A 20,826-nucleotide genomic window follows, 5' to 3' on the forward strand; every position below is an offset into this window, starting at 1 on the left:
TTATAGAATAAATAAATATTTATTTATAAATAATAAAGGGTTCATCATGGGGGTCACCATCGTGTACATCACTGTGGAAACCAAGTCCTTCTGGGCCTCATGCAAGGATGTGGGTTTGAAATACACCCCAATGATGTTCCGTAAAAGAGGGTCACCACGGAGAGGTGGGAGGCTGCAAGTAGAGAAAGCCTTCTGCTTGCTTGTCCGTGATGGGATCCTCAGCACGGCAGTGAAGATGAGCGTGTAGGAGATCAGGATGCCCACAAAGGGGAGGGTGATGGTGAAGGTGCTTTCAAAGTTCACTAGGAGGTTGATGGAGGTGTCAGAGCAGGCCAGACTCATCCTACTGATGAGTTTGCAGAAGAAATTGGGGATCTGGTTGTGGGTGCAGAAGGAGAGGTGGCTCATCAACCCGATGTCAATCAGGGCGTTCCCTAAGGATTGGGGCCAGGATGCCCCCAAAAGGAGGCGGCAGACCTGTGGTGTCATGGACATGGCGTAGTGTAGGGGGTGGCAGATGGCCTCGTAGCGGTCGTTGGCCATAGCGGCAAGCAGGTAGCAGTCAAGACTTGCAAACAGGATAAAGAAGAACATCTGGGTGAGGCAGCTGACATAAGGGATTCCCCCTGTAGCCCGTGACTTGGGGACCGTGGTGGTGGTGAAGCAGAAGGCCAGGTTGGCCAGGAAGAAGTACATGGGGGTGTGGAGCTGGGTGTCGGTGACGATGAGCAGGTTCCCCAGCCCCGTGACCAGGTACATGTTCAGGAAGAGGAGGAAGAGCAGTCGCTGCTCCCTGGGGGTCCTCTGAGAGTCCCAAGAGGATAAACTCAGAAACCTCATTGAGGTTTTCCCCTTTCATGGCCAACCTGGATCCAGGAGAAAGAAAGTTTTGAGGTGATGTAGGTCGTGCTGACCAAGACCACCCAAGTATCACAGCCCATGGCTGTCCCCCACTATCCCATTGATTTAGACATTCGTGATTTCTACCCTCTGTCTTCTCACCCAGGACTTACCCACTTTATACAGCATTTATTTAATCTGTACACACACACACACACACACCATCCACTCTCCTTTGACCACCATAGAGAATCCCCCTGTTGCTTTTGGACACATTTCTCAGGCAACCCAAACACCCCTTCTCTCTTCCCGCCTCATTGCTCAAGGACTCTGGACCTCGTCTGGCCATTTCGCAGCTCGGCCTTCTCCAGAGTCGCAGAGAATGTAGGTGTGTCAACACCGAGGAATCACCTCTGGTCAGCAAGGACAGAGCTCATAGGGTAAATTCCTGGACTTGATGGGTCATGAATGTGACGGGGCTGGGACCATTGCAACCACTAGGAATTCCCATGGAAGCCAGCGCTTGGTCCTCCCAGGTAGGAGAATTCTTCCCTAGTTTCCCCATTAGGTAACTGGGTCTCCTGGTTGATTTGATATACAACTATTTACTCAGAGTAAATAGTTTAAACAAAACTATTTATGCTGAAGACACTTTGAGGATAATCCAGACTGACTCTCAAGGATATGAGAGCTCAAGCATATCTTTTTTGTTTGTTTGTTTGTTTTTTGGGTCACACCTGGCAATGCTCAGGGGTTTACTTCTGGCTCTGCTCTCAGAAATCGCTCCTGGCAAGCTCGGGACCACGTGGGATGCCGGGATTTGAACCACCATCAGTTCTGGATTGGCTGCGTGCAAGGCAAATGCCCCACCACTGCGCTATCTCTTCAGCCCCAAGCATATATTTTTTTAAAAATACCAATCTTTTTTTTTTGTTTGTTTGTTTTTGGGTCACACCCGGCAGTGCTCAGGGGTTCCTCCTGGCTCTGTGCTCAGAAATCGTTCAGGGACTTCGGGCTTGGGAGGGTCTCTCTCCCTTCCCGGAGCAGGATTTTTAGCTGGCATGGACGGGCAGCTGGCAGGCCCCCCCATGTGCCAGCGGCCTCGGGGTCCAGCCTAGGGTAGGGGGGCTCGGATCTGGGTCACCCAACCCCCCTCTCCCCCATTCCTCCGGATCTCCAGGTGGGTTCCTGGGAGGAGTTGACGGGGCACTCTGGGTTTTCCCCACTCCCAGGCCGGGCTGGGACACTGGCCTAGGGTGGGGCGCAAATCCCTGAACTTCGGGCTTGGGAGGGTCTCTCTCCCTTCCCGGAGCAGGATTTTTAGCCGGCATGGACGGGCAGCTGGCAGGCCCCCCCATGTGCCAGCGGCCTCGGGGTCCAGCCTAGGGTAGGGGGGCTCGGATCTGGGTCACCCGACCCCCCTCTCTCCCATTCCTCCGGATCTCCAGGTGGGTTCCTGGGAGGAGTTGACAGGGCACTCTGGGTTTTCCCCACTCCCAGGCCAGCCCGGACACTGGCCTAGGGTGGGGCTTAGGGGGTGGAGTTTGATCTGGTGGGTGGCAGATAGCTGCTTAGCTATACTCAGTCTGTCACTGATAATTTCATACTGGTCTACATTTTGCAAACCGCGAACATTTGCTCCTTCCAACCATCAGTACCCCAGATTTACCCTTCTTAATTTCAGTAACACATAGTTCTAATCTCTGACCTAAGACATACAGTATATCTAACAAATCCCAGAACTATTTAGAAGGACACAAATTGAACACATATATCTTTTGAATATTTTATGGGTATTTTCTTTAACTGATGATATATTCTTCTACCATGATGTTTCTATTCACTTTTCATCTTGTCTTTTCTTTGTAAGCTGTTCAGTAAGGATTGTTGGTGGAACTGTCCCTCAGTTTGATGCCTATGATTGAACTATGTCATGGAAATTGCTGGTCTTGTTCCTATTGCCTCCAGATGCACCAATAACGCCCCATGGCATTGATTCTTGTTTGCATAGACACATTAAAATGGGAAAACACCATACATACAGATAAGTTCTTATCTAATAAATCTCAGTACAATGTACCTTACACCCTGAACATTGATATAATGACCTGGCACAGGCCTCAGAAGAATGGGCATCCTCCATTCACGCCGGAACCAGGCAAGCTATCTACGAAACATCCAAGGTCTTTTACAGCAACAGCTGGAAGCAGTCCTCTACCAGGAAAGACACTACCAAGAGTCTGACATCGACCTCTTAAAAAGAGACTTCCGTTTACACTGAGAAGACTTGACAGCAACAATGACCTGCTCTACAGGACATGGTTCTCTCTAGTGCCCCTTAAGTGTGAGGTGAACCGAGAGGATGCTCTGCACCATCCTGACTGCAATATGGGATATGCAGACTCCAGGATCTTTAATACAGAAGCATGATACCAACAACAGAGACTATGTGAGGAATGGAGGTGTATTGCCACTACAGATGATGACTTGAATTGGACAAACTAATTTGCCTGGAGCCTAGAGTCAGTCCTGTGCCAGGAAACTTCAGGGGTAAGGTCTCCTTGTATTTAGACCATAATTTGTCTTTCCATGTCCCTTATGTTTTGGTGGGCCTATGCAAACAAATGCCACTTTAATACCATTTTTTACTATGTTCCCTTGACTCCAATCCTTAAGATAAACAAGCCACTAAAACTTTTGAGGTTAACTTAAACTAGTTAGCATGTGCATGGAACTAGAGAAATGTACTTTGCCCTCAATGTTTAAGGAGTTACATAAGTCTAATGTCTTTAGATTATATTGTGTGCTGCTAAGAAATAGTATGTACTACAACTGGGGATTTGAGGGACAAAGTAATTGTATTGTACAGAGGTTCAGTTTTGTTTCTATTAATGTTCTTTGGCTGAAAGTTCAAGGCTGGGATATCATCGATGGGACTACCGAGAATTCTGTTTATGGGTGATTGGGTTTCCACTGTAACTTTACCCTGTCCTCTTTCTTTGCATCTTTGTTGACATAATTAAAAAAAAAAAACCAATAAAAAAAAAAGAAATCGTTCAGGGGACCATATGGGATGCCTGGATTCGAACCACCGTCCCTCTGCATGCAATGCAAATGCCTTACCTCCATGCTATCTCTCTGGCCCCTTAAAATACCAATCTTTATTCATTCATTGTCTTTAATTTTAGGGTAACTAGTTGTTGAAAGGGGGTTGAAGAAAGACAAGCCATATAGAAACATGCTATAGACATGACAATGAAACATGCTTACTCAGAACCATCATAGAGTCTGAAAATATTTTTATCAATTAACTTCTGTACCTGTCATGGTATTTTTATTAATCTAATTGAAATTGAATTCAAGCACAATTTACTTTTTTTAAAAGTTCGATCCCCCGGTGTCCCATATGGTCCCCCCAAGCCAGGAGCGATTTCTGAGCACATAGCCAGGAGTAACCCCTGAGCGTCAAACGGGTGTGGCCCAAAAAGCAAAAACAAAACAAAAAAACAACAACAACAAAAAAGTAAAGAGGGGCCGGGCGGTGGCGCTGGAGGTAAGGTGCCTGCCTTGCCTGCGCTAGCCTAGGACGGACCGCGGTTCGATCCCCCGGCGTCCCATATGGTCCCCCAAGAAGCCAGGAGCAACTTCTGAGCACATAGCCAGGAGTAACCCCTGAGCGTCACAGGGTGTGGCCCAAAAAAACCAAAAAAAAAAAAAAAGTAAAGAATGACTTTTTGGGGCTAGGAGGTGGCGCTAGAGGTAAGGTGCCTGCCTTGCCTGCGCTAGCCCTGGACAGACTGCGGTTCGATCCCCCGGAGTCCCATATGGTCCCTCAAGCCAGGAGCAACTTCTGAGCGCATAGCCAGGAGTAACCCCTGAGCGTTACCAGATGTGGCCCAAAAACCAAAAAAAAAAAAAGAATAACTTTTTGGAGCTGGAGCGATAGCACAGTGGGGAGGGCGTTTGCCTTTGTGCATGCCGACCTGGGTTCAATCCCAGAGGGTCCTCTGAACCTGCCAGGAGTGATTCCTGAGTACAGAGCTAGTAGTAACCCCTAAGCATCAACAAATGTGGCCCCAAGACCCCACAAAATAGTTCTCTTTGATATCAATATTGGAGCAGCTAATGCTGCTCTAAAGCTGTTCATTGAAAGGTAAATAGATTTTTTTTTGGGGTTATACCCAGAGGTTACTACTGGCTTTATGCTCAGAAATCACTCCTGGCAAAATAAATAAATAAATAAATAAATAAATAAATCACTCCTGGCATGCATGGGAGGACCCTATGGGATGCTAGGGATTGAACCCAGGTCAGTTGTATGCAGAGCAAATACCCTCCCCACTGGGCTGTAGCTTTAGCCCAGATACTTCTGTTTGTTTGTTTATTTATTTATTTATTTAGGTTTTTGGGTCACACCCGGCAGCACTCAGAGGCCACTCCTGGCTCTACTCTCAGAAATCTCTCCTGGCAGGCTCGGGGGACCATATGGGATGTATGGCTTCGAACCACCATCCTTTTGCATGTAAGGCAAATGCCTTACCTCCATGCTATCTCTCCGGCCCCTGTTTATTTTTTTAAATCACAATGACAATCATATTTTGTTTTTGACCCAATTAAAAATGTATGGCAAAGAAAGGTGAAACATTATTCCCAGTTATATTGATTTCAGTGATGTTAATCACAATCATGAAAAGTTCCAAGGCATAGCGTAAGGAGATTTTGAGTACGAGTGGAAAAGCATTTATTTACACAGCGGCAGGAGGGACAGGGGAGGTGACTCAAAGGGACAGGCTCCGTGAGGCAGCCCCAGGCTTGAACCCCACGTTGATCAGCTCCTAAACTCATTCGTGCCCAGGCTCTGGCCTTGAATCCTCGAACCCCATAATCCTGGGAGGTCCCAGGTGCGCTTCTCCCATCTGAGAAGGCTCCTAGGAACGTCGTGAACATCCCCCACGTTGGCCGGATGTGCCTGCCCTCCATTCCCGTCACTGTCCCGGTTGCCCGGTCCTAGACTGATTCTGCCTCAGAGGTCGGCAATTCCTTGCTCCTCTGCACCTCTGCCTCCAGTGTTCCCTATCCTTCAGGGACTTATATCCACCTTCCAGACCCACCTCAGGGCCTGGTCATCTCTGCTCTGTCTGAGCACCAATGCCTCTGCCCTCTGCCTACTCTGGTTAGTGTAAAGTGCAGAGCAGGGGGTGGTGGGAATGCAAGAAGTGAAAAACATACTTTTAATGAAAGCCTTAAAATACGATATGAATTTATTAAACTCCAGCCATAAGTTGTTTTTCTCTCCCGTTTCATTTCAACTAATCATAAGTTGTTTTCCCTAACTGCCTGCCTGAATGTATTTCTTACCTGCCAAGTTACAGAACCAGTCCCTGCTTCCCGAAGCTTTACGAGCCCCTGTGTGACCCACCCGTCCTTGAGATTTGAAGATTCTGCTACCCTGCCCCCCGGCCTCCTTGCTTCCCTCTCCTGTGTGGCCCACCCACCCTAAAATCTTGAAATTTGAAATCACCTTTATCTCACAACCCCGGGCGCAGCTCTCCTATGTCAGTGCTCATTCCTGTTTCTTTTAAGATTGTGCTTTGATGATAAGAATGAATTAACCTGTCTAAATTCTGTATAAAAAAAGACTGGCTTAAGGTTTCGGGGTCCGTAAACCTCTACTCGGCCACGAGTACGTTTCGGACCTCTGACCGGTCAGATAATATACGGAACTTGCATCATTGCTGGGCTCGAGTCTTTTTCATTACTCTGCGCCGGGCAGCTGGAAATCGGGTTTTCCGAACCCTGCAGGAACTGAGTGTGGGATGTTAGCAGGAAGATGCAGGAAGAGGAGAGGAGAGAATGAGGCAGAGAATGAGGAGAGAAGGGGTGCAGGGACCAGAGTGGGAGGTGAATGAGGGAGATGCAGCCCAGGGGAGCAGAGAGTGGGTCTGGTGTTTGCATCCCAACTGGGCATGAAAGTAGTTTGGGTTCAACTGAAACTGCCTGTTCATTTCTTGGGCAGCCTGAGACTGCAAAGATAAACACCTCCAGCTCCCAAGCCTCCACCCTGTTTTTTTTTCAAGGTCATGGTGTCCTTGGCTGTCCAGCACAGGTGTCCCACATCCAGCCCTTTGCCAGCCCCAAACTCACAGCCCCCATCCAGATGACAGCATTATGACCCCGGCGAACACTGTCCCAGAGAGCACCCACCTAGAGAGAAGCAGGCAGCACCTATGGGTCTCCTGCTCACCTGTCCAGCCAGGACTTCCCAGGGCCTCTTTCCTCTTGGACCCTCTTCTTCTGCCCAGCTCATCACCAGCATCTCTGCTTGTCTGATTCAGACATCCAACCTGTCCCCTGGTCTCAGGGGCTCACGCGCACAGCCCCCACCCTTGGGACCCACCGCAGGGATAGAAACCCCTCCCCACACTGGTCTAAGATGTTCAGGACTTACTCCTGATTCTGTGCTCTCTCCTGGTGGTATTTGAGGAACCCTATGGGATGGTGGAAATTGAACCCTATGTCTGTCTCATGCAAGACAAGTGTCCATTACTCTAAACTTGGATGCCAAGTTACATTTTGGTTATTAATTAATTGATTGATTGATTGGTCATTCCTGGTGATGCTCACAGCTTACTCCTGGCTCTGTTCTCTCACTCCTGGCAGTGGAGGGTTGGGGTGGGCAATGGGAAGTCCGGAAAGAACCTTGAGTTGGCCACATGCAAAGCAAGCACCCTCTCCACTCTCCTATTACTCCAGCCACGATGCCAAGTTGTATTTTTGTTTTGTTTTTGGGGCACACCCAGCAGTGATGAGGGTTCACTCCTCTCTCTGTTCTCAGTAATTACTCCTGGCAGAGCTCAAGGGGTCCTTATAGGATGCAGGGATCAAACCCGGGTCATCTCTGTGCAAGGCCTGCTGTGCTCTTTCTCTCCAGCCCCGAGGGCGGACACTATTAACCGGTGTCCTGTGTACATGGAGATGATGTGGAATTTCACTTCTTTCTTGCTCCCTTGACACAAGCTCCTCGCCCACATGAGGGGGACTGACTGAGAGAGAACAGCCAGGTACTAATGCCCCTGCCAAGCTCTTCCTCTAGCATCCAGGCACTCCAGGAGCTGCAATCTCTCTGCTGGACTCCTATCAGGAAGCTGAGTCCCAGTGAAGCAAAGCTGCTTTGCAGAGTTGGCTCAAAAGGCTTGCCTCTGATTCCAGCTTTCCTTTGCCTGTTCCCTCTCAGCTGTTGCCTGCGTCCTGCTATCTGCCGTGTCTCTGCCTGTGGGTGCAGAAGCAGCTCTTGCTGAGTGAGCGCTCTGGGCTGAGGGTCATAGAAACAAGTCCTGGCCCCCCCCCCCAGGAGCTCTGCTCCCTGAACCCTCACTCTTCAGTCACAGTCCCCTGGGTCTTGTTAGGGCTCCTGCAGACTGACCTTCGCCTCTGTCCAGCTGAGCCTGGCCCTGGGGGCACTTTGGCTTCAGGGATTATCCTCTGTTCTCCAGTCTGGTTGGGGGCTCCTGGGGCATAGGGAATCCTAAATTCTGCAAATATCTCTGCTTCCTCTTGGCTACGTGCCCCTTTGTGATGTAACTCAAGGTCTTTCTTTGGTTTTGTTTATGAGTCATACCCGGGGATGCTCAGGGCTTACTCCTGGCTCTGCAGTTAGCATTGTTATGCGGTGTTGGGAAATCCAACTCCAGGTCTGCTCTGTGCAAGGAAAGTGCCTTCCCTCTGCACCATTGCTCCAGCCCCACCTTCCCTATCCAAAGGGCCAGTTATGGGGCCAGAGTGACAGCACAGCAGGGAGAAGGTTTGCCTTGCACACAACCAACCTGGGTTTGATCCCCGACATCTGTAGGGTCCTCCGAGCACCACCAGGTGTGACTGCTGAAAGCAGAGCTAGAAGGAACCCTTGAGGGCTGCTAAGTGTGGCCCAGACAAACAAATAAACAAAACTCACTGTGAAGGGGTCAGAACCATAATACACTGGGAAGGGTCTTTGCTTTGTATGAGGCTCACCTGGGTTTGATTCCTGACATCCCAAAGGGTCCCCTAAGCACCGCCAGGAATGACTTTTTTTTTTTTTTTGGTTTTTGGGCCACACCCTGTGACGCTCAGGGGTTACTCCTCCTGGCTATGCACTCAGAAGTTGCTCCTGGCTTCTTGGGGGACCATATGGGACGCCGGGGGATCTAACCGCGGTCCGTCCTAGGATAGCGCAGGCAAGGCAGGCACCTTACCTCCAGCGCCACCGCCCGGCCCCAGGAATGACTTTTGAGTGCAGTTCCAGGAATAACCCTGAGTACCTCCAAAACAAAAAACAAACAGGAAGACCAAAACTAAAAACTTACTGTGAAGATGTTTGTTGCTTTTCTGAAATAATCTGAAGAATCATGACAATTTATTGATTTTAAATTTATTTCAGAGGGAGCGAGAGATAGATAGATAGGTAGATAGATAGAGAGCAGAGGTTAAAGCTCTCACTGCAACCATGGTTGGCCCCACCATTAATATGCCCCTTGAACTGAGTTTTTATCCTGAATAGTCACAACTCCCATGAGCTTTGATTGTTTTCCGGTGGACCCATAACCCTAAAAACAGTAGTCAAAGGGGGCAGAAATAGTTGAATAGCACTAGGTGGTAAACGGTCATTAATAAGGGAAGCAGCGATTAAGTAAAGCAGTGAAATGGGTTAGGAAGAATATCTGGGTACAGAAGAAAGAAAGGGCATTGAGGCAAGCCCCAGGCAGTGACAGGGATTCATGAGTGTCCAAGGCTCTGGTCATGGAATAAAATGAGGTTTTCTACTTATCAGGGCCCTCAAAGCACCCTTCATATCCTTATTCCGGAGGCTGTAGATGAAAGGGTTCATCATGGGGGTCACCACCGTGTACATCAAGGCAGCCACAGTGTCCTTCTGCACAGTATGGGAGGACATGGGGCTGAAATACACCCCGATGATTGTCCCATAGAAGAGGGTGACCACGGAGAGGTGGGAGCCGCAGGTGGAGAAGGCCTTCTGCTTGCCTGTCCGTGACGGGATCCTCAGCACGGCCACAAAGATGAGTATGTAGGAGACCAGGATGCCCATGAAGGGGAAGATAGCAGTGAAGGCACTCACGGTGTTCATGGTCATATTGTTGGCAAAGGTGTCTGAGCAGGCGAGATTCAGCAGAGTGCTGAGTTCGCAGAAGAAATTGGGGACCTGGTTGTGGGTGCAGAAGGAGAGGCGGCTCAAGAATATAACATGTGTCAGGGCATTCACGAAGGAGGGGGTCCAGGATGCCCCCACCAGGAGGCTGCAGAGCTGTGGAGTTACAGACGTGGCATAATGTAGGGGGTGGCAGATGGCCTCGTAGCGGTCGTAGGCCATAGCCAGCAACAGGTAACAGTCAATTCCAGCAAACCAGACAAAGAAGAATGTCTGGGTCAGGCAACTGGCATAAAGGATTTCCTTGTGTCCCGTGACGTGGTTCACCAGCATCTTGGGGATGGTGGTGGTGGTGAAGCAGATGTCCACGAAGGCCAGGTTGGCCAGGAAGAAGTACATGGGGGTGTGGAGCCGGGCGTCGGTGACGATGGCCAGGACGATGAGCAGGTTCCCCAGCACCGTGACCAGGTACATGCTCAGGAAGAGGAGAAAGAGCACCTGCTGCTCCCTGAGGTCGCTGGACAGACCCATCAGGAGGAACTCAGTGACCTGGGTGAAGTTTTCCCCTTCGGAGACCATCCTGGACCAAAGAGACAAGGCAAGGCAGATACTGTCCATGGTGCTGACCAAAAACCATCCTGACTGAATTGCTCCGTGTTAATCCAGATATTCAGTGATTTCCTAAAACAGGACCCTCCCCATTTTCTACAATGCACCCAGCAGCTAACACACTACCATCTCTCTACTGGCCACCAACTGTCCCTGATTTATTCAGGATATTTCCCAAGCAACACAAGCTATCTTCACCACCACCACCATCACATCATATATTGTGGTCCCCTGGCTTTTGTCTGACTATAGAAACAGCCCAGTTTTTTTTTTTTTTGAGGGAACACCTCCAGCAATGTTAAGGGGTTACTTGTGGCTCTGCACTCAGGAATCACTCTTGCCAGGATCAGGGAATCCTTTGGGATTCCGGGGATTCAACTCATATTGGCTGCATGCAAAGCAAGTGCCCTTATCTACTGTCCTATTACTCCAGCCCCAGCCCAGGTTTCTGATGGGTAATGTGGAAGTTAAGTGAGTTGATAATCTCAGGAGTTAGGAGTAAAATAAAGAGCAGTCTTGGTAGGCTGAGTGCTCTGCTTCCTTCCTCTCTGGGCTGGGAATCAGATTATTCACTCACAAGGATCCCTACAGGTTCAGTTCTCTGGAGCAGGAAAAATTCTTCTCACACCCACCATTCCAAAAATCCCTCAAGTGTCTTGGGTTTCTTTCCTAAAAACAAACTACTTGTGGGGCCGGGCGGTGGCGCTCGAGGTAAGGTGCCTGCCTTACCTGCGCTAGCCTAGGAGACGGACCGCGGTTCGATCCCCCGGCGCCCCATATGGTCCCCCAAGCCAGGAGCGACTTCTGAGCGCATAGCCAGGAGTAACCCCTGAGCATCACCGGGTGTGGCCCAAAAACCAAAAAAAAAAAAAAAAAAAAAAACAAAAAAAACAAACTACTTGTACTCAAACACCACACTCAGAGGCACATTGGGAGAATAAAAAAGTCTATGCTTAAGGTTGAGAAGGTTTTGTTAATATTGACACTAGCAATTTTCCCACCTCCTCCCAGCAATCAGATCTTGATCTAAGTCTGATGTTCCTTTTCCGGATTTTGGGCTACACTCAATGATGCTCAAGGATTTATCCTAGCTCTGTATTCAGGAATTACTCCTGAAAGTGCTCAGGGAACCATATGGAATGTCAGAATCGAATCCAGGTTGGCCACTTGCAAGGCATTCGCCTTCTCCGCTGTTCTATTGTTCTGGCTCCTCCACATCTGGTATTGACTTGGGGTTTACACAGTAAATAGTCCCCCTGCCTCTTCTGAGTCCAGACCAACCTCCCAGCCTCCTCCTCCTATGGCCATCCCTATAGTGACCACTTTTCTGCCATCCAGTAACTATATCTGACCTGGAGAGGGACCTTCTGTCTGGTTCCTAACTCTGCCTGATTGCCTTCTTTTTTTTTAGTTTAGAATTTTGGAATACACTTTGCAGTGCTCAGGGGTTATTACAGGCTCTGCACTCAGAAATTACTCCTAACAGTGCTTGAAGGACTCTATAGGATGCTAGAATTGAACCCTGGTTGGCATGTGCAAGGCAAACACCCTCCCCTCTGTGCTATTTCTCCAGCCCATCACCTTCATTTTTATGCCAAAATTCTGCAGCAAGGTGACAGACACTTGATGTTGAACATTGATATTTTATAGAGTTTAGAGGTGAGGGGAAGAGAAAGGAAAGAGCAAAGTATTGACAGTGAGGGGTAGTTGAACTGAATGAGGGGATGAGGAAGAAGAGGCAGGTGGTCAGGGTCACAGGGGTGGGGCCTGTGACTTAACTTGCTCCCTAACTTCGGTGTAAGAAAAAGGACAATCCGGATTCAACTAGGGTCTATGCTCCTTGGATGGCCTGAAAGCTCATATGCAACATACTAAGAAATCCCAACTAAACTTCAGATATTGAAAAGGAACATAGAGGAAGAAACATAGAGATCAGGAAATTCAGAGAGAGACAGAGAAACAGAGAGAGATGATGGGATGTAGAAATGGTCCAACCTTATCTGGTCAAGGTTGTGTTCAAAATTTTTTCTGAATATGACCAGCACCTTCAACCTTCATCCAAGGACACCGTGTCCTCCAATGACGCTCTCTAGATGCCCCTGGCTGGACAGTCTCTAGGACATCGCCCTTACCCTGCCCACACTTGTCTCCCTCTGATCACCACAAACTCCCTGCTGGTCCCTCCCACATAGAAAAACCTGTACCTCTCTGCTCGCCTGGGCTCCAGCAGGCTCTTTTGCTCATCCTGTTAGCATCACTAATAGTGGAAGTTACTGTCTTCTCCTTCTCTTCCTGGGTGCCCTGCCACTCTGGACTCAGAATTCAGGCTTTTCACTGCTTCCCATACCCTTGATATCCCAGGAAGCAGACCAACCCTATCCCCTCCTCCAAGACACACTCTGAGAGGTTGAAGAAGGTTATAGACAAGGGGCAGTAAAGATAGCATGGAGGTAGGGAGTGTCCTTGTATGCAGAAGGACGGTGGTTAGAATCCCGGCATCCCATATGGTCTCCCGAGCCTGCCAGGAGCGATTTCTGAGCGTAGAGCCAAGAGGAACCCCTGAGTGCTGCTGGATGTGACCCAAAAACAAACAAAACCAAAAAAAGAAGGCTATAGACGAGCATTAGCTGCCCAGTGTACTCAGGACTGTCTCCTTCCAAAGCATCATTCATGTGATACAAGTGTTAGAATTTGGAACCATAGAACCAGAGAGATAACACAGCGGGGAAGGCATTTGCCTTGCAGGCAACCAACCTGGGTTTGATCGCTGGCATCCATAGGGTCCTCTGAGCACCGCCAGGAATGACCCTTGAGTGTAGAGCCAGGAGAAACCCTTGGATATTGCTGGATGTGACCTCAAAACCAAAAAGGAAAATAATTTGGAACCTATGAACAGGACTTGCACAAACACATGGGCATTTCCTGTTTCACTCTTTTGGTATAATATTGCTGATTGAAGAGACAGCAGTGATAGCTGGAGATGCCTCCTATGCTCTTCCTTGTCCAAGGCTCCCTCTAGCCCACTCACCTGCGCCAGGTGTGTCTCTGCCATAGGAGAGGGCAGAAGAACGTGAAGCATCTCAATCTGAGTGGACTGTGAGTTGGGGACCTAGTGGGGCCCCATTTAACCTCCATCATGCCCTAGCTCAGTCCCTGGTGTCTTGTTAGGGATTCTGCTGATGGACCTCAACTCCAGCTTGGCAGAGCCCTTCCCCAGGGACAGGTACGTGTGCACTTGGCTCTAGGATGTCCCGAGGCTATAGAACCTTGGAAGTTGAGCTCTGGGTACTGAAAGGTCACCCCATGTCCAGTGCATGGTTGAGTGATGTTGGAATTTGATTGTGAATGTTAGCTTATGCAACCTAAGTCTCACCCTTAGAGAGGGACAGTTTGAGGGGCATTTATGTGTTCATAAGGTGAATCACCATCAAGTTCACCCCAATCAGCTCCCTTCCCTTAATTTTATGATTGAGAGTAATGAAAAATGAACAAGCAGGACCAGAGATAATACAGGCACTGAGCTTGACATAGACATCTCAATTTCTTTCTTTTTCTTTTTTCTTTTGTGTGACCACATCCAGCAGTGCTAAGGGGGTTACTCCTGGCTATGTGCTCAGGAATCACTCCTGGTGAAACCTATGAGATTCTGGCGATTAAATGTGGGTTGCCCATGTGCAAGGTAAATGACCTCTTCACTGTGCTATGGCTTCCAGCATTTGACAATCCCAATTTCTATCCCTGGCACAGCGTATGATACATCCACATGAGCACTGCTACCTTTGTGGTGACAATGATGGTATTTGAAGTCAGCAAGAGGATTCAGGGGCTGGAGAGATAGCATATTGGTAGGGCGTTTGCTTTGCACACAGCCAATCCAGGACAGACGATGGTTCAAATCCCAGCATCCCAAATGTGCCTGCCAGGAGAAGTTTCTGAGTGCAGAGCCAGGAGGAAACCCTGAGCACTGCTACTGCTGGGTGTGACCTACAAAGAAAAAAAAAAAAGAAAAGGAAAAGATGGTTCACAAGAACTAGGAGCTGAGAGGAGAGATGATAAGCTGCCAGTTACCCTTTCAGTAACAGTATTGCAAAGCACAGTTCCTAAAAGAAAAAAGGGCTGAGGGAGAGAGAGAAAAGAGAGAGAAAGAGGCAAAGTGTCTGCTCTCGAGTTAGCTGCAGGGGGGAATGGATTGGAGAAAAACGAGACATTGGTGGTAGGCAATGTGCGCCAGTGAAGAGATGGAAGTTGGAACATTGTGTGATTGAAACTCAACCGTCAACTACTTTTAATTGCACATCTACTGGCTGTCCAATTAAAAAAACAAGGGTCCACATTAGCACGCACCATTGACTGCATCTTCTCCCATACTTTATTATTATTTATTTATTACAATATCATATAATTATAATAAATTATTATCTAGAGTACAATATGTTATATTATGATTATATGTTATATATAAGATATCATATATTATAATAAGTTATAAGATATCATATATTGTATATAATATAATATAAATAGATTGTATTATTATATATTATTTATTTACTTCATTTATACATAGAAATAATATCTTATCAGCATTATAACATACATATGCCACATATTTTTTGTCATCTAACATTACCTTGCTGCATTCCGGGATTATTCTATTTTTTTTTTTTTGACGTTCAGGGGTTCCTCCTGGCTATGTGCTCAGAAATCACTCCTGGCTTTGGGGACCATATGGGACTCTAGGGGATCAAACCGTGGTCCGTCCGGGGTCAGCTTCCTGCAAGGCAAATGCCCTAATGCTGGGCCACTGCTCCAGCTCCAAAGGGATTCTTACAAATGTCCTTGAGTCATTCATGGTGTAGTATTTTGTTATGGAAATTCTTGGAAATGAATGAAAACAGTCTTAGCATCCATGAATGATTCTTCTTGATATGTACTAATTCACATGAGTACAGGTCTCAGCAGTACGACAGACAGCCCAAAGTAAGCTACACACAGTAATGGTCAGAACAGACATAAATAAGGACACTGCTCACATGTTTTAGTGATGGGGCAGTGGGGCAGAAAGTGTTGCAAGAGCAGATATCAGTGTCCTCATGACAGTGAGAGTAATCTCTGAGGAAATTCCATTTAAGTGACAATGTGAAAAATAAGTAATTTGTTCTTCTTTTTTTGGGGGCCATACCTGGTGATGTTCAGGGATTAAGATTACTCTCAGCTCTGTGCTTGAATCACTCCTGGCAGGCTTGGGGGACCATAAGGGACGCTGGAAATTGAACCTAGGTCAGTCATGTGCAAGGCAAATGTCCTCCCCTCTGTGCTATTGCTCTGGCCCAAGTGAGACATTTCTGAGACAGCACCTCTGCTTCTCTTAGGAAGGAATTACAAAAAAATGGTGGAAAAAAATCAAGGCCTTTAGTGGAAAACCCAAACCTATCTTCATGTCCAAAGAGTATAAAGAGTTTTCTTGTCTCTCAAGAAAGATTGTTCTTGCAGACAAACTAATGACTAAAGGAATAAAGGGATCAAAATTGAGTACTTAAGAGCAGGTTGTGTGGGGGAATTCAGGACAATGAAGACATATTTACAGGCACTGGCATGTGTAAAAGTCTGGTCACAGAGAAAACACTGCCTTCCTGCTGACCAGGGCCCCCAAGGCACCCTTTCTATTCTTGTCTGGGAGGATGTAGATGAATGAGTTCGTCATGGGGGAGATCACTGTTTACATCATGGCGGCCACTGTGTCTGTTTTGGCCATGTGGGAGGATGTAGGGTTGAAATACACCCCGATGAGGGTGTATTTCAGGGTCACCATAGAGAAGTGAGCGCCGCAGGTGGAGGAATCCTTCTGTTTGCCTGTCTGCGATGGGATACTCAGCATGGCTGTGAAGATGTAGGAGAACAGGTTGCTCATGAAGGGGAGTATGACTGTCAAGGCAGTCATGGAATTCAATGCCATGTTGCTGAGGCAAGTGTCAGAGCAGGACAGGTGCAGCATCAGGCTGATTTTGCAGAAGAAATTGGGGAACTGGTCTTGGGTGCAGAAGAAGAGGTGGTTCAACAATACGACATGCATCAAGAAATGCCTGAAGGCTGTGGCCCAGGACAACCCACCAGGAGGCTGCAAAGCTGTGGTGTCACTGATGTGGCAGAGAATAGGTAGTGCAGATGACTTCGTAGTGGTCATAGGCAATGACCAGCGATAGGTGACAGTTGAGATTCTCAAAAGGTTAGTGAAGTAGGTCTTGGAGAAGCACCGGGCTAAGGAAAATCCTTTGTACTCATTGACGCAATGCAATTCACTAGCATCTTAGGAACAGTGGTTGGGGATAGTGGTGGTGGTGGTGAGACAGATGTCCATGAGGGCCAGATTGAAGCAGGGTTCTGTCCCAAAGGAAGATTCCAAGAACATGGCAGAGCCCAATCAACCTCCATCCTGGCTGCTGGGGCTGTATCCCCTGAGTCTTGTTAGGGCTGTGCCTATTGACCCACATATCTGTCCCTCAGAGCACTGTGTGTGTGTGTGTGTGTGTGTGTGTGTGTGTGTGTGTGTGTGTGTGTGTGTGTGAGAGAGAGAGAGAGAGAGAGAGAGATAGTCAACTGGCCCTGGGATTTCCCTCAGCTTCATGATTCAGTGTGGTGGACTCAGGTCTTGGTGGGGGAATCTTCTTCTCAATTGGAATTGCCACAGGCGCTGGTAAGTGCACATGAGAACAATCCTCTAATACCTCCTCAGTTGTTCAACAACAAAATATCCCTTGAGACCGGAGAGATGGCATGGAGATGGGGCATTTGCCTTGCAGGCAGAAGGCCAGTGGTTCAAATCCCTATGTCCCATATGGTCCCTCGAGCCTGCCAGGGGCCATTTCTGAGCCAGGAGTGACCCCTGAGCACTGCTGGGTGTGACCTAAAAACCAAAAAAAATGTCATGAATATCCCCAAACACATGCCTAAGAAATTAAAAGTGGAGTCTCTCAGGACAAACGAGACTTTGGTTGCTTCTGTTGTCCTGATGGCTATGCTAAGAGCAACCTCGTGGTGCTCTCTGAGGAAAGGGCAAGGGCGGGTAGTGGTTAGAGAACTTCTAACACATAGGTTATTGATAATTGAGCTCATTTTGTTATTCTTCTCTCCCACTAAGTCTGTCACTGAGGACCCCTTGATGACATCGCCCATTTAGTTCATCTCAGGAATATTTGTGTCTTTAACAGACAGGTTTGGAATTGATGTGTGACCTGTCATGCCTTTCTACTGAGGTTCAAGTTTCATGATCAGGAAATAATAATAAATATATAAATTTTGGTCTACTTCTGGGGAACTTGGAAACAGTGTAAAACGTATACTAAATTGGCTGAGAACTAAGGAGTAAACAAAGAAGATAGAAACATTATCAAAATACAAATCCAATCCAGCCTTCCATCTAAAGCCACTTGCAAGAGGCCAATTCACTGAGAGTGCGATGAAGGCAGTGATCATGTATTAGTGCTCCTAATGAATTAGGTAAAGAATAATTTCTACAAAAGAATATTTTAGATGGTTTCTAGCAATGAGTCAGTGTTAAAAGTGGGCCAGGAAAGCATTATGTTCAGGAACTATGTTGGAAATACAAACAAAAATTCAGTGTAAATCATAGTTTGAAATCTCTATGGCTTTTCAGACCATGGAATTGGGGAATCTTGGTCAAAATAGTTTCACTTGAGGGGCCGGAGAGATAGCATGGAGGTAAGGCGTTTGCCTTTCATGCAGGAGGTCATCGGTTCAAATTCCGGCGTCCCATATGGTCCCCTGTGCCTGCCAGGAGCAATTTCTGAGCCTGGAGCCAGGAATAACCCCTGAGCACTGCCGGGTGTGACCCAAAAACCACAAAACAAAACAAAACAAAACAAAAAAAAACAAAAACAAAATAGTTTCACTTGAACCCATTTGAATGAGGAACTTGAATAGTGGCATTTATTCTAACATTTCCAAATATTTAGCCTGTAGCTCAATAGCCTCAGTATCACTAGTTTTGTTTCTTTTCCTGGTTGAAATGACTCCCTAAAATTATTGGTTGGCATGAGATAATAACTCAATAAATACACATTGAAAGAAAAAAATAAATTCATCACTAATCAATGAATAAACCAATAAGAGAGCTAATAAATGAATAACAAGAGGTTATTTAAGAGTAGGCTATGAAAGGAATATAGAACATGTGGAAGTACCCTTGGGCAGCTTTATGTCCATTTCTCTTTTCATTGATTAAAGAACAGGCCTTCTAGTGATCAGTGCCCTGAATGCTCCCTTCATGTCCTTGTTCCGGAGGCTGTAGATGAAGGGATTCATCATGGGGGTCACCACAGTGTACATAACCGCGGCCACCGTGTCCTTGGCTGTATAAGATGATGTAGGGCTGAAATATACTCCTATGAGGGTTCCGTAGAACAGGGACACCACAGAGAGGTGGGAGCCACAGGTGGAGAAAGCCTTCTGCTTGCCTGTTCGTGATGGGATCCTCAGTACGGCTGCGAAGATGAGCACATATGAGACTAAGATGCCCAAGAAGGGAAATACAACTGTCAAAGTCCCCTCGGAGTTCACCACGACATTGTTGAGGAAGGTGTCAGAGCAGGCGATATTCAAAAGAGTGCTGAGCTCACAGAAGAAGTTTCGCAGCTGGTTGTGGGTGCAGAAGGAAAGGCGGTTCAATAGTATGACGTGTACCAGTGAATTCCCGAAGGATGCAGCCCAGGATGCCCCCACCAGGAGGCTGCAGAGTTGTGGAGTCACAGACGTGGTGTAGTGCAGGGGGTGGCAGATGGCCTCGTAGCGGTCATAGGCCATGACCAGCAACAGGTAACAGTCGAGACTTGCAAACAGAATAAAGAAAAAGGTCTGGGTCAGGCAGCAAGCGTAAGGAATCCCCTTGCGCCCTGTGACATGGTTCACCAGCATCTTGGGGACGGTGGTGGTGGTGAAGCAGATGTCCACGAAAGCCAGGTTGGCCAGGAAGAAGTACATGGGGGTGTGGAGCCGGGTGTCGGTGATGATGGCCAGGACAATGAGCAGGTTCCCCAGTACCGTGACCAGGTATGTGCTCAGGAAGAAAATGAAGAGCACTTGCTGTTCCCTGGGATCACTGGACAGACCCATGAGGAGGAATTCGGAGACCTGAGTCAGGTTTTCCCCTTCCGAGATCATTCTGGACAAAGAGACAAGACAGGGAGAATCTGTCCAAGGTGTTGGCAGAGAGCGTCCATTTTTGGGCAATAATTCACTCTCCAAGTTGATCCTGATATTCACCAGTTCTCCACACTCTTTCTCAAGAAAGGACCCATCCATGTAATCTAACATGCCATTAGTGTCCCTGGCATTTTACATCTCTACCCCATGCTCATCTCCCTAATCACCACTCACACCAGAATCGAGCACTAGAGCTTTCAGTACAAGACTGGCCCCATCTCACAGTTTCCTCTGGCCAATTCCTCTGTCTCCAGGGCTCCTCTCTTAGGACTTTTTCGTCTACAGCCCAGACACACCTCAAACCCTCCTTTTCTTCCAGCACAGGGCATGGTGGCTTCTCCCTTCCTCGTCCTTCCTGAAACTGCTCACTGATTTGGATAGAAACTTCTCTTTGTCCTTCTGCCAGCTCCCATCCTTTCTACATGAAAAAGGTGTGGTGGAATGATGACACTGAATGTAAGGTATAGGTTGTTCCTGAGACCAGGACAGGAAGAGGGGGGCACAGGGAGAGGAGACCAAGGTGGAGAGTAGGGACTGGTAGGGAGGATGACGGAGGCAAATGGGAGCATGGGGAGAGCATGAATGTGATTGGGCGTGGACATGATCTGGGGCCACACTGTTCCTCAGTTTTGCTTTTCTGACAGGAAGGACATCGTTACATAAGACACTTCCACACTCTACAGAACTTCAAATCATGAGCTAAATAAGAGCTGGAGAGGTAGACAGGTAAATAGATCAAACAGACCGACTGCAATTGGTTTCTTTATTGGTACAATGATGTGGTAAGGAGGGGGTGGTCGTGCTAGCACTGGAACGCTGGGACTGCGGGCACACACACAGCTGGAAGAACAAAGAGGTGCCAATGCCACAAGGTGTCCAGCTCTCAGTGCCCACTAGTCTGGCCCTGGGATCCTGAACCTCGCCTAAGACAGACCTGCTTTTTCTCACTGATTCTGGGCATAGTCTTGTGAGTTGGGAGAGAGACATTTCTAGGGTCACAGAATTCCAGGACATGT

General features: G+C 47.7%; 2 protein-coding genes and 1 pseudogene across 2 annotated transcripts; all 3 read right to left on the minus strand.

Moving 5' to 3' along the window:
• On the minus strand, positions 1–859 carry LOC126030223 (olfactory receptor 1G1-like; annotated as a pseudogene).
• An 8,754-nt stretch (positions 860–9,613) lies between these two features.
• On the minus strand, positions 9,614–10,561 carry LOC126030224 (olfactory receptor 1361-like). The gene has a single exon (XM_049788396.1). The coding sequence runs from the start codon at positions 10,559–10,561 to the stop codon at positions 9,614–9,616; it is 948 nt and encodes a 315-aa protein (XP_049644353.1).
• Positions 10,562–16,310: 5,749 nt separating this feature from the next.
• On the minus strand, positions 16,311–19,768 carry LOC126030225 (olfactory receptor 1361-like). The gene is made up of 3 exons (XM_049788397.1): positions 18,843–19,768; positions 16,703–16,890; positions 16,311–16,621 (listed from the first exon to the last, which is right to left on the minus strand). Exons 1-3 carry the CDS (start codon positions 19,766–19,768, stop codon positions 16,311–16,313), a joined length of 1,425 nt encoding a protein of 474 aa, XP_049644354.1.
• Positions 19,769–20,826: the final 1,058 nt, after the last annotated feature.

This window comes from Suncus etruscus, chromosome 15, assembly GCF_024139225.1.
Source record: "Suncus etruscus isolate mSunEtr1 chromosome 15, mSunEtr1.pri.cur, whole genome shotgun sequence".
NCBI lineage: Eukaryota > Metazoa > Chordata > Mammalia > Eulipotyphla > Soricidae > Suncus > Suncus etruscus.